This window comes from Nomascus leucogenys, chromosome 1a (assembly GCF_006542625.1).
Source record: "Nomascus leucogenys isolate Asia chromosome 1a, Asia_NLE_v1, whole genome shotgun sequence".
Classification (NCBI taxonomy): domain Eukaryota; kingdom Metazoa; phylum Chordata; class Mammalia; order Primates; family Hylobatidae; genus Nomascus; species Nomascus leucogenys.
The window spans coordinates 76,257,903-76,271,564 of record NC_044381.1 but is presented as its reverse complement, the minus strand read 5'-3'; the positions used below and the strand labels follow the sequence as shown (position 1 = coordinate 76,271,564).

The 13,662-nt window shown below is 37.5% G+C and overlaps 1 protein-coding gene across 3 annotated transcripts in view; it reads right to left on the bottom strand.

Annotated features, from left to right (window-relative positions):
- Positions 1 to 2,043: 2,043 nt before the first annotated feature.
- Positions 2,044 to 13,662, bottom strand: part of DAAM1 (dishevelled associated activator of morphogenesis 1) — a 183,118-nt gene continuing 171,499 nt past the window's right edge. For 2 of the 3 annotated variants that reach the window (XM_030811404.1, XM_030811410.1), the window contains 4 exons: positions 12,940 to 13,000; positions 10,037 to 10,168; positions 5,862 to 6,032; positions 2,044 to 4,794 (listed from right to left, as the gene is read on the bottom strand). In XM_030811404.1, the coding sequence (XP_030667264.1) occupies positions 4,585 to 4,794; positions 5,862 to 6,032; positions 10,037 to 10,168; positions 12,940 to 13,000 (574 nt within the window). In that variant the 3' untranslated portion in view covers positions 2,044 to 4,584. The remainder of the gene's footprint in view (positions 4,795 to 5,861; positions 6,033 to 10,036; positions 10,169 to 12,939; positions 13,001 to 13,662) is intronic. The other variant, XR_004029715.1, reaches the window with a different exon arrangement.

Sequence of the window (13,662 nt, the reverse complement as noted above, 5' to 3'; positions counted from 1 at the left end):
TGGCGGTGGTCTCATAAAATTACAATGGAGCTGAAAAATTCCCCATCACATAGTGACGCTGTAGTGCATTGCATTACTCATGTGTTTGAGGTGATGCTGGCATAAAACAAGCTACTGAGCTGTCCGTTTTATAAAACTATAGCACATCCACATGAACAGTATATAATACTTGACAATGATATGTGTTACTAGTTTATTTACTACAAATATGTTATTTTGAAGTCTACTCATTTTTTTTAAAGTTAACTGTAAAACAACCTCAGGCAGGTCCTTCAGGAGGTACTCCAGAAGCACTGTTATCACGGATGACAGCTCCGTGCGGGTTATCGCTCCTGAAGCCTTCCAGTGGGACAAGATGCGTAGGTGCAGACAGTCTCACTGATGATCCTGACCCCATGTAGGCATAGGCTAATGTGTCTTAGTTTTTAACAAAAAAAAAGTTTAAAAAGTTAAAGTTAAAAACAAAAAAAAGCTAATAGAGTAAGGATGTGAAGAAAATACCTTTGTACAGCTGTGTTTTAAGGTTATTATAAATCAAAACAAGTAAGTTAATAAAGTAAAAGTTATAGTAAGCTAAGTTTTATTAAAGAATTTAAAAAATAAATTTAGTCTAGCATAGATGTACAATGTTGATAAAGCCCACAGTAGCGTATGTCCTAGGCCTTCACATTCACTCACCACTCACTGACTAACCTGGAGCAACTTCTAGTTCTGCAAGCTCCATTCATGGTAAGTGCCCCATATAGATGCACCATCTTCAATGTTTTATATGGTATTTTTACTGTATCTTTTCTATAGATATGTTTAGATACACAAATATCATTGTTAAAATTGCCTACGCTATTCAGTGCAGTAACATGCTGTGTAGTTTGTAGCCTAGGAGCAATAGGCTTTGTATACCATATAGCCTAGGTGTGTAGTTGGCTATGCTATCTAGATTTGTGTAAGTATACTCTATGATGTATGCACAACAATGAAATCACCTATTGGCACAATTTCTCAGAATGTGTCCTTGTTAAATGACACGACTGTAATTGTGTCGAAAGCACAGTATTTTAATAAAGGTTATCCCTTGCCTAACAAAAAACCCACATTAGGTTATAGAAAAGAGGCAAAGTTCTAGATGGATCACGTAACTTCACACCTCTGTCAGAAGCACATTTCCTTCAGTGATCATTGTTTTGGGGAAACTGAAGACACTGAAGCATATGATCTGAAAATTTCACATTTCCCCCCCTTTCTATTAATACACCAAGGTCAACTGAGGATCTAGGTGGTTCTGTACATAATTCCATACCCAAATATACAAATAGGCAGTGGCTGAGTTTGTGGGTGGGAATATAACATTTGTCTAACATGCAAAAGGGTCTCTCCTATCTGAGTGTCAGCTCCACAGAACGTTGTTACTATAAAGTCATGCAGTGAGTTGATAAAAAAACAAGATGGTCAGCTATTACAAGAACATCATGAGTTCATTCCAAAGATAAGAAGAATGTGTTTGGACTGCTTGGGTATTTTATCAGTCACTGGGGCAGTTTTTTTCCAACGTGAAATTAAATTGAGCTAAGGATGGCTAGGCAGCAAATGTGATGTAGGACAAAGGGAAAGTTTCAACTTTCAGAGGATACTGATAAACAAATTTCTTGATCTGTATGGGTGCCATTTCCCATACGGACCCATATCAAATTAATTTTTAATAAGAAAAAAATGCCTCAAAACAAAAAAGGTTTTGACTCTAGAGACCAGAGATTATTTTCTCTACTCCAGTTGAATAATTTCACCAGTAGCCCTACCACACGAGTTACAACAAGAAATTGTATAACTCATACATAAACCAAGTATAGAAAGAGGTGGCATATGATAACTTGAACATACTGAATGCTGCCATAATAGAAAACTATGTTCTTCTAGGTCCAGTAAGTACAAGTTTAAAAACAGGTATATATTTCTGATTCAGTGAACAATTTGCAAAATTGAAATTCAACGGTGGAAACTGCAAAGAAGTTTGATGACACTGTTTTAATAATTCATAGAAAGCATATATGTACACCCAATGAATTCATCTCTTTATTGCATATTGCTATTTTTAAAAAAATGTACAGTCTCATAACACATACATTTTTTTTTTCTCAGTACTATCTAACAACAGTCTTGCACCTAAAGACTAAGTGGTTCCAACTACTAAGCTAATAAGATACAAGACATATAATTAAGTTTACAAATTACGCATTTTCTTTTTGGCATTAATTTAAAAAAACAAACAAAAAAAGTTTAAAATACACACCCAAGAGAGAAAAGTGGCTACTTACACCAGCACCAATCTAAAAAGTAGTTTTTTTGTTTTGTTTTTTCTTTTCAACAATGGCACATGGAATTACCTGCACACAGTTTTTGGGGAAAGAAACCAAAAATGGAAATGGCAAAAGAGGCCCACCAGGATGGCCATATCAAAGGAGGATGATTAAAAGGGGCAAGAGGGACAGCTACACAAACTTGCTCCTTTATGTGACTTTCCCTCCACCTGTCTATTCCTTAAACTGTAAGACAAAGCCATTTTCAAAATACAGTTCCAAAACTGAGCCAGACCAAATTTATCCTGCTACAAATAGAAAAGAATATACATAGAGGCACTTTAGTTAAGGAACAGACAAAACCATCATTATATTCCAATCTTCCTCATCTCCAAGCCTTTTTGAGCCAAGTCTCTATCTGCACCTTTAAAATGGTGTTATTGCAGACCTGGGTTAACTCGGGATTGGGGAGGAGTGCAACCTCTGCTTTGTATTTATGACTGTTTTATTTGCTAGTCATTTATTTCCATATAGTGTGTAGAAAGTCACTAAATTTGCAATGAGGAAAAGATGTAAAACCACAGCTCTTGACAACTCAACTCTTAGAGCACTATTTCACAGCTTTCACATAGCGCAGATACCTCGCCATCTGTGCTAAGCATTATAGTTTATACAAATTATTTTTAAATAGTATGATTCCTGTACAGTGCACACATTGGTATTCTATTCATCCCTTAATATCCCCATTAGAATATAAACTCTTTGGGGGCAGGGACTCTGTCTTGCTTACCATTGTAGCCCTATTATGCCTGGTACATAGTAGGAACTTAATAAATATTTGTGAATTGACTGAAAAACTCAATTTAGTGAGTAATGTTCTAGTGCAACAGGACAAACTACTCTCTCCACAGGAAACCCAACCACAACAGGATCGATAGAAAGAAAAGAGAAGACGTTAGCCCCCAACTACAAATAAATAAAGCAAAGCCAAAAAAAAAAAAAAAAAAAGTAAAAAAGTAACAGTCCTCTTTATATATCACATAATTTAAGGATATTAAGAGTTGGTAGGTTAATGGTAAGCATCTATATTTTATTTTCTAATGTTCATTGTTTTTATTCATGTCTCCCTGAGAGCTTTATTTATTTTTTTGGACTGAAATTTTACAGGTAGCTTTACTGACACACAATTTTAAAATGACAACATATAAACAGCAATCACTTCAAATATACTTAGAGATAAATAGATCTGGGCATCTCTGCTGATGTTGACATTTTGTGCATTCTTTATGTATCCTTTAGTCCAGACCTATATTTACAGAAAATGCAGCTTGTCCTACAAAACAGAAAATAGAAACTATAACAAAAAGGCACCCCATTAATTTTTTTTTTTTTTCTTTTTAGTAATCTTTCTTTATCCCTTCAGAGAATTCTTCCTTTAAGTCTTGGGTGAGATATTTTATTTTTAAGGTTTATATATCTATATTGTTAGAACAAGCATACTCTGGCAATGTTGTTCTTTAAAAAAAGCATGGATTGCATTTATATAGTGTTTTTTTTCCAAAAATCTGAAGAAATTATCAAGAGCACTTGGCAGAGATAACTTGATGAAATCAGGGGAAAAAATTGATGTCCAACTTTTAAATATACAAACAATTCTGATTGACATTCTACATAATCCAAATTGTGTGCAAGATGTTCTCAATAAACACTTACAGACTGTATCCCCATATCAATGTCAGAAATTCGAAGCTGGTCCTATCACTGATGTGATACATCAACATCACAATGTCAGCTATCAAAAACCATTTTAAATCTATATTTTTCCAACTCCAGTTCCATCAATGAAAATAATTTCAAAGGATATCAAGCTTGGAAACCATAAAATATTTTGCAAGCCTTTTTTTGGTTTTTTTTCTTCTGTTTTTCCTTTGAATCTAGGGAATGTCTCTGTCATCTCTTTCAGGAGATAGTATTGTGCTTCTGAACAGTCATGGCGTTCGGGCAAAGAAAATTGGCCACACTCAATGTGAATACATACACGAAAGGTTTTGGAGCACATACATTAACATAAATCTTTTTAACCATACGTATAGGTCTCCAGACAACACTCAGACATCTATATACATTTTTTAATATATACACACATACATTTACATACACACACATTCACGCATTCACTCACAGATGAAGGAAAAAATTGCCACTGTTTGCATTGCAAGGCAGTGTAATGAAACGTTCTAGTCACTTCAGAGGGCCGCTAGTGAGCTTTCTAAAAAAAAGTATTCATGGAAAATTAGAAATTAAGTTTTGTGATTGGTCTCTCTCTGCTGCTGTCAGTCATCTGGTTGGTAATGCGTTTGCGATTCCGTTTCAATTTAGAAAGGTCTTTATCAAACACTTCTCCTGAGCGTAAAGCTGAAACAAGGTCATCAAACTCTCCGCTTTCTTCACTATTCTCTTTAGCTTTTCTCATTTTACGTTCCCTTTCACGTTGTTCTTTGAGCTGCAAATAGAAAGAAATAACCTCTTTGAGACATGTCAAAATGTTGCATTTTGTTTTCAGTAGAGGTGAATTCTGTGAAATATGGTAATGCTCCAGACACCAAGCTATGCTCATCCTATAACCCCTCTGGATATCACAAGAAAGGGGTAATTGGAACATGGGGTCTCCATTGCAGGAGCAATGGACAACAAACAACCACCACTCCCTTGTGGTTAGACCCTCACCACCTAGATTCTAGGTAAACTGCATGATATTCTAGTTAAAATAAGAGCAATTGAGGCAATTTGTGTTTTTGCTAATGAAAATTAAAAAAAGGTATCACTAGTACATAGACCCCAAATAACCAAAGCAAATGGTCATCAGGCCATTTTCCTCATATCAAAGGCTTAGCTTGTGTCTACTGTGGAAGCCTGAAACCTGATACACAACAGTTACTGTTATTAAAAGCCAACTAATACATACACATGGTAGACAATTTGGATAATTCAGATAAAAGGAAGGTGGGGGAAACATCTTTAATTCTACTACTGTGAACTTTTTAGATAGAGGGTTATCACACCACTATTATTTTCTGTATGTATTAACACATCTTAAAAAACAAAACAGAAAAAGATTTCATGTAGAAATCACTTTGTAAACTTTTCTGTATCATTATTCTTTGAATACATGTCTTTTAAGGACTGCATTAATATTCCATTATATAGCTGTTATATCATTTAGAACTCATGCCCTATTGGGAAACATTTAGGTTGTCTTTAGCTTGGTGCTATTATAAAGAATGCTGCCCTTTTTTGTGTAAATTTATGATTATTTCTTTAAAATAATTGCTAAGAAATGGAATTCCAGAGCAAAGGATGTGGATAGATTTTTTTTTTTTTTTAAGGCTTTGAATATTCACTGTTAAATAGCCCAAGAGAAACACCAGCAATGTAAAGTCCCACGGCATTCTAGAGAGTACACTGAAGCCTTCCTTCCTGCCAGGTCGGAGTACTCTCTAAATACCTTTGGCTGGGCTGCAGCCATAGAACTTCTAGGAAGTGGAATTGATCAATTAATCATCCTCTCACCTGAGCTTCCATGCGAGCTCGACGTTCTTCTTCCTCCTTTTTCTTTCTCATATTTTCGTTTTCTTGTTTGGCTTCTGACACAGCTTGAAGAAATTGATCAAAAATGCCAAAGAACTCATCTGGTTGTATTTTGCCAGCCTCTTCCCCAAAGTGCTTCACTGCTTTAGTAAACTAGGAAAAAGATGGTTTTAAGAAGTCAATGTTTCATGAGAATTCCATAATCAAATATAAATAACTTTAGAAAGACTAAAGCCCAGATTGAGTCAAACATAAGTTTTGTTTGCTCATTTATTTTTATTTATTTTTTTTGGAGATGGAGTTTCACCACCACCCAGGCTGGAGTGCAGTGGCATGATCCCAGCTCACTGCAACCTCTGCCTCTTGGGTTCAAGCGATTCTCCAGCCTCAACCTCCCAAGTAGCTGGGATTACAGGCACATACCACCATGCCTGGCTTATTTCTGTATTTTTAGTAGAGTCAGGATTTTACCATGTTGGCCAGGCTGGTCTCAAACTCCTGACCTCAGGTGATCTGCCCACCTTGGCCTCCCAAAGTACTGGGATTACAGGTGTGAGCCACCACACCCAGCAGTTTTTTTTTGTTTTATTTTTGTTTTTGTTTTAAGAGATGGGGTCTTACATGTTGCCCAGGCTGGAATGCATATGTTATTAGTTTTTTTTTTTTTTTTAATAGATGGGGTCTTACCTGTTACCCAGGCTGGAGTTTAGTGGCTATTCAAAGGTATGATCACAGCAAAATACAGCCCCAAACTCCTGGGCAATCCTTCCTTTTAAGCCTCACAAGTAGCTGGGACTATAGGCATGTGCTGCTGTACCCGGCTGAGTCAAATACAACTGATGGATTTTAGTGAGCCTATATTTATCTTCAGCTACTGAACATGTCTATTAATCTTTTTTTTTTTTTTTTTTTTGAGATGGAGTCTTGCTCTGTCGCCCAGGCTGGAGTGCAGTGGCACGATCTCACCTCACTGCAAGCTCCGCCTCCCAGGTTCACGCCATTCTCCTGCCTGAGCCTCCGGAGTAGCTGGGACCACAGGTGCCCGCCACCACGCCGGACTAATTTTTTGTATTTTTAGTAGAGACGGGGTTTCACTGTGGTCTCGATCTCCTGACCTCGTGATCCACCCGCCTCGGCCTCCCAAAGTGCTGGGATTACAGGCGTGAGCCACTGCGCCCAGCCGTCTATTAATCATTTCTAAAGTAAAAATTGTAATACTCCTCAGCTTTTGAAACCACTTATTCCTGTCTACCTCATTTGAGCTTAACATATATGATGACCTCCTATGACTTCTTATTAACTAAACAGTAGTAAAAACAAAATATTGTAGGGCACAGCACCCTAGACATAAAACTAATAGCAAACTCACCAGGGGGAGGGAAACTTGTACTTTTAACTTTTCTTTGAAGTAGTTTAATGTCATTTACTGGTGCCATATGGTCAATATAGAAAGCAAATGGAAGCCAGTGCCTCTTAGCTGCTTTTCCCAATCATAAATAATGCTGCTATTGTTCAGATATTTTCAGGGTCTCAACGAGAAAACAGCAACTGAGTATGGAATCTTTAATGCAACCCAAAGTGTATGACTGAGAATACAATTTTATTCCAAATTCTTTGCTTTAGAACTCCTTTCAATGCCAATCTTTAAGTGTATGACTGAGAATACAATTTTATTCCAAATTCTTTGCTTTAGAACTCCTTTCAATGCCAATCTTTAAAAAAGTTTTTTTTTTTTTTTTTTTTTTTTTAAAAAAGATATGGGGTATTGCAATGTTACATTGCCCAGGCTGGACTCAAACACCTAGGCACAAGTGATCCTCCTGCCACAGCCTCCTGAGTAGCTGGGACTATAGGTACATGCCACCATGCCCCAGTGTCAGTCTTTTTAAATGGCCAAAATGCAAAATACCAAGAAATTTTTAAAGTTAGATAAAAATATATGTATACAGTAACAATAGTATATCCAGTCTCTTTTTAGTTCTTCCAGGGGTTATCTCCATAACTCAAGATAGTATGTTTTCAATAGTCTTAGCATTATTATAACTACCCAAATAATATCCAATGTCAAATTGTTTGTTAAAATTATACTTCCTTCTGTAAGAATCTAATGCTATTACTCCTAAGCTACTAAGGATAGTGTTCCTAGCTTCACAGTCAAATACATTTTTCCCTACACCCAATCAACTACTTAATGTTTTCCAGATTTTAAGTTTTCTTCGTATTTAGACCATGCTGTGTTTACGCAGTGCCCCCAAACAGCTTATAACTGGTTTTATTTTTATTGCTTTACTTGCCTTTGTTATATTGTTAGGTTCTTCTCATATCTCAGTAATACTATCTACCTTAAATATTTTCAACATTTATTTTTAAATAAAACAAGTACTGGCTTATATTTATATATATGTTACAGTTACTATTTCATAGCTTTAAACTTGTAATAAGAGTGTCCTTTTTACCATTTCTGTCTTCACTGAGGAGTTGTTTTCAATGTTTTAGAAATATTCTATTAGAAAAGAGTTCTTTGGGCAAAAACCTAACATTCTTCAGACGCCATATATAGTGCTCTAGCTTGCTCCATGGTTTTATACGCTAACTTATTAAAAGCTCTGGTATGAACAAAATAGCAATAGACAGTCTACAATTGGATTTCTAAAACATTCAAGTTCACGTACTTCAAGCCATCCCGAGTGATCTTTTTATCAAGGAATTCTATCAAAATCTTAGAAATCTAAAGTTCCACCCCCTACACACACACACACCCCAGTCAGTGTGCAAGGGGGAAATTTACCAGGTCTTTATGTTCTGCTAGAAGATCTTCAACATCAGAGAAGCGTGACGCTGGCTACTGTGATGAACAAGCTGACAATAGCCAGTTCACACACAAAAATGTTTGAGCCCCTTGATGAAGTAGGTGCTATATTGCTCAGGCGGGATATCAGAACAGGGGGAGTCTCTTCCTTTATGAAGCACAAACTCTAAAGTGGTGAGGCATACATAAAACATGGATGGGGGCTCTTTCACAGTGGAGGTCTGAATGATGGTTGCTGACATCAGTTGACTGATTTCCACTGTGGGATATCAGAGGTTGGACCTCTGACAGCAGCCATTTGAACATAGATTGCCATTTATTTTATAAGGTTAGAGAGAAGGTTTAATGCTGAGATTAGCTAATGCATGTGAACAGCCTACTTCTGAACTTTAACTGGTATGTGTGTACATTTACATAAACAATCATCCATATCTACGACCAAACAGGTGACCAGAGAAAAACGACATCCATTTACAGAAGTTTCGAAACAAAAGACTCAAGTAAAAGCAAAAGAGTGTTGTGGCAACTGAGAGGTGGGTAGAGTAAAAGAACTAATGGGGTGGGGAACAGTGTTAATATCATTTATAAAGAACGAGAAGAGGAGAGAAAATGAGAGACTGTGTACATGTCTTGTATATGAATGTGAATGCATTTTGGAAGAGGAAACAACCTGAGACAGAGAGGAGTGAGGTGAAGCTGAGGAGCTAAGAGGTCATGGTTATTAACCAACAAAAATTTCTCTTCTGAGGGAACACAAAATGTGAAATAGCAGAAATCATAAAAATAAATGTCTTACTAAAAAAAAGTACCTCTTGTAATGAGACTCTGAATTAAAATGCATCTCTTTTAGCAAGTTCTGCTGGAGATTTATACAGGTAGTATCCTGTCCTCCAAGGCTGTATCTCAGATGAGCATATTACAACATAGAGGTAATTTAGGCACATGGCTTTAGTAACACCTGATTGCACATTTGATTCTGCCCCTGGTTTTCATCATCTACTCTTTTCTGGTTCCCAGAGATAAGTACTTCAAGCCAATTTCAACCAAGAGAAAACTGTCAAAGTATTTGCTGGTCTTATACCATTCAGAGCCTTCAAGGAAGGCAACATAGGCCAGTCAGACAAAAAGGGTGTGTTCAGATTAATCAGTCTTGGAAATGAAAATACACCTATGTCACACAAAACAATGGAATCTGGAAAGTAATTAATTATCTACTACTCTATTTCCTGCACCACGAAGTTTGGATCTCACTCCTGCTATCCCCCCCCCCCCCCCAGAATAATAACAAAGTATCATGCTGAAGCCCAGCCCGGTCAAACAACACTCAGTGCACAAGGGGGAAACTTACCAGGTCTTTAGCTTCTGCTAGAAGGTCTTCAACATCAGAGAAGCTGAAGCTGGCTACTGTGATGAACTGGCTGACAACAGACACAAACTTATCTCCGGGCTGTGGGGGCTGAGACTTCTGATACTCCAGCTCCTTAAACACAGGAAATGAATAATGTCAGTGCAGGCTTCAAATACAGACATGAGACACACCTTGTCTCGTATTTCACATGCCTTAAATTTAATAAATCAGAATGGCAAACACATCAAAACTTGTTCTAAAACATTTTGTTATACTCTAGTGTCCCTGCCCTTCCTCCCACCATGCCAAAGCCATGCCCATGTGCACACGCATATTTGCGAATAGCAATTTACCAACAATCTAAGTACTTGATCTACGTGATTTCTCTTTCAGGCTTTAGAAAGCAAGCAGATTTGGATTTGGATAAAATTAATAGAAGTTAAACACATAATGGGGGCAAACTGAATTCTAAGGGTTTGTGAGTGAAAACAAGAGACTCTACTTGTCAATATTCCATGCTTAGAATTCTGGTGCCTTGATTTTTTTCTTTCCCTCTCAGCCAAGTCTATTTACTTCTTAAACTGTGGGATACGGGTCAGTAGAATTTTGGCTGTAGCATTTGGCACCATAATCTTCTACCATTTTTCTCTTGTCCATACCATATTGGTTTTTGTGAACAGGCCTGTAGGGGAATTAGTCTCTTGTTAATTATCCATATTCCCCATTATCACAGCAATGAACACAGATGATTCAAATCTAATGTTAATAGTTAATTTAATCATTGCCAGATGCACATTTTTATTTAAAGCTCACAACATCCCTATGAGTGAGGGATCACTATTCCCATTATACAAACATATAAATTAAGGTTTGGAGGGATATATTACTTGCCCTGAAGTAGTGCTGACCAGTGACAGAGCCAGAATTTGAACTCAGATCTGCCTGACTGACTCCAGAGTCTTGGTAATAACTATGTTGTATACCAATTGACTTAAACTAGAGTCTCCCTTATTTTCTTGCATTGGCAGAGATGTTCACAAGCGGGCGCGTAGTCGTCACAGTTTATGGGTTCTGACTCAGCTCTACCACTGATTTGGTTCTTAACCATGGCATGTTGCTCTGGACCTCAGTTTATTGATTTTTTTTTTGTAAGAGGGCAATATCTACATCATCACTACACTCAAATGAAATAACAGAAGTGAAAACTCATCAATTATGGAGCTGGCACTGATTGGAAGAAATTGCCATGATTCCAGTACTTTAGCCTGGAAAGTGAGTGTATCTGTGTTCAGTGTGGGGACCGGAAAGGCATTTGAAAGTGTTTCATTAATGTATAATTTCATAAATATTCATCTTTGATACCTTCGAACAATATAATTAATTTGTGTAAAGCACAATTAGAACACATATATATTTGGCCAGGTGAAGCTCTGCCCCCCACTATTTTCTTACAATATTACATCACCTCCAAGGGTAGGGGAGGCTTCTATAGCCCCTCTCCTATAGAAAGTGTGATACAGTGTATATGACCCAAGGGATAGAGTGATTTCAGCAAAACTATCCTTTAATAAAGCAACAACACAAAATTTCCCTGGAAGCCCCCACCCCAGGCCTTGCTCTGACCTGTCTCAGAAGCAGGGGTCAGAGCCAGGCTTTAGGGCCATCATAATGACCATGGACCCTCTGGGGCTGGGAGAAAAAGTTCAATCAGTAGATTTTTTTTTTTTTAATACTGCCCCCTACTCCCTACATTAAAAAAAAAAAAAAAAAAACCTCACATGCTCCTTAATTTATTGAAAACAAAAAATTAGACATTGTGACTTTAATTTTTATTAGAGGTATGTCTTTAATTAATTAATTCAACTACTTTCTATGGCAGTATTGTGATTAAAAAAAAGAAGGGAGAGTCCTCACAGCATTACTGATAAATGATCTGAAAGATACTTATGAGAGGCACCTTTCCAAGCTGTCTGCAAATCCGTCTCCTTCACCCAGAGCAGGCCCGAGCTATGTCTGCTCTGAGCACAGTCACCAGGGATGCTACTCTGCCAGCCTGTTCTCATCCCTGCCCCCTCTCTCGCTGGCAGCTGCATCTGCACAGTACCCACAGGGCACTGTGCCAACAGGCACATTTCATCTTACCAGGTCCAGTCTGCCAGCCTGACTGGTTTTCCTTCCTCAGAGGCCTGGGCCCAGGTTGTCTTGTATGCCTGGGATAACCTCCCTCTATGCACCTAAGTTTACCCCACCCTCTTAAGCCATAGCTCAAACAACTTCTTTTCCAAAAGAGAAGCTTCCTCTAATAGGGGCCAATTGTTCCTCATGCCTCCAAAGCACCCTCAACCCGCTGCCTTCACTTAAGGTACCTCTGTAATCACTCTGCTTATCTGGATGCGGCCAGGCTGAGGGAAGTGGCTGCACCGATTATTGCAACACCTGGAGGACAAGGATTCTGAGTCATCGTGACCCTCAGCTAGAGCATGTACTACAGTGTCTGCTTAGTAAATACTCCCCAAAGGACCAAGTCAAAAACAACAGAAGTTCTATTGGTCTACCGAAAGTGAACACCCTATATTAGCAGCACTTGGAAACTGAGAGCATCCCTGAAGATCATCTAGCCCAGCCCACTCATCCTGATGAATCCTGCCTTACAGATAAATTGGTGGCACACTAGGTCCAGTTTCCAGTTCCTGCTGCAGTGACTCACCCACGACCCCTGCTGCCTGCAATCAAGTTGCCAGGCTGAACATAACCTGCCTTTGCTTCTTGTGGTGGTGGTTATTTTTTAATCAATAAATGTTTATCCTGGGCATACCACATGCCAACACAACTCATCTGCTGAAAACCACCAGCACTAGAGATAGTGAAGAGACCAGGAATTAGAACAACAAAAAAATACTCACTGTCTCTACTGCTTTCAAGCCACTTCTCAAGGTACTTATTTCTTTGTCCAGCTCAGTCATGCTGTTGTAAATAGCAATGTTTTAGCAATCAACATGTGACTTACACATATTAAATATAAGATGGGTTTAAATATTTCACGCTTGGAAGTCCATACTAGTTTAATTTAAATGTTTAAAATTCCCTTCCATGCTCAGATCTCAAATAAAGACAACAGTATTTTAAACTCATGAAATGTAGGTATAAAATTATGTTTGTTTTCTGTAGCCAGCAGGTATATTTTACAGGTTAAAAATAGCAGAATAGAAATATCTTCCATCTGTACAAAAATATTTTATGTTTCAAACTCAAAAGAATCTCACTTCAGCAAATTACTCCATGTAGAAATAAATCTCTTGCCATACTTGGCTCCCTTTGAAAACAGAAAACAAGTTCATCTGCAATCATGTTCACATTGTACTCTGTATAATCAGTGTTCTGCTTTTCACTAAGGCCCCAATAATATGAATATTACAAGGTAATGGCTTAAGTTGCAATAAAAAATGATTTTTCTTAAGGTTGTATTAACTAGTTTTTATTTTCATCTTTTTTTAATAGAGAAAGGTTCTTGGGCTTCTCCCATACACAACACTTTCTATTTCATGGCTTTTAAACATTAGAGATTGAAACTTAATTCTCCCAGATAATTTACAACATATAAAGAAACTCACCAATACTTCATTTAA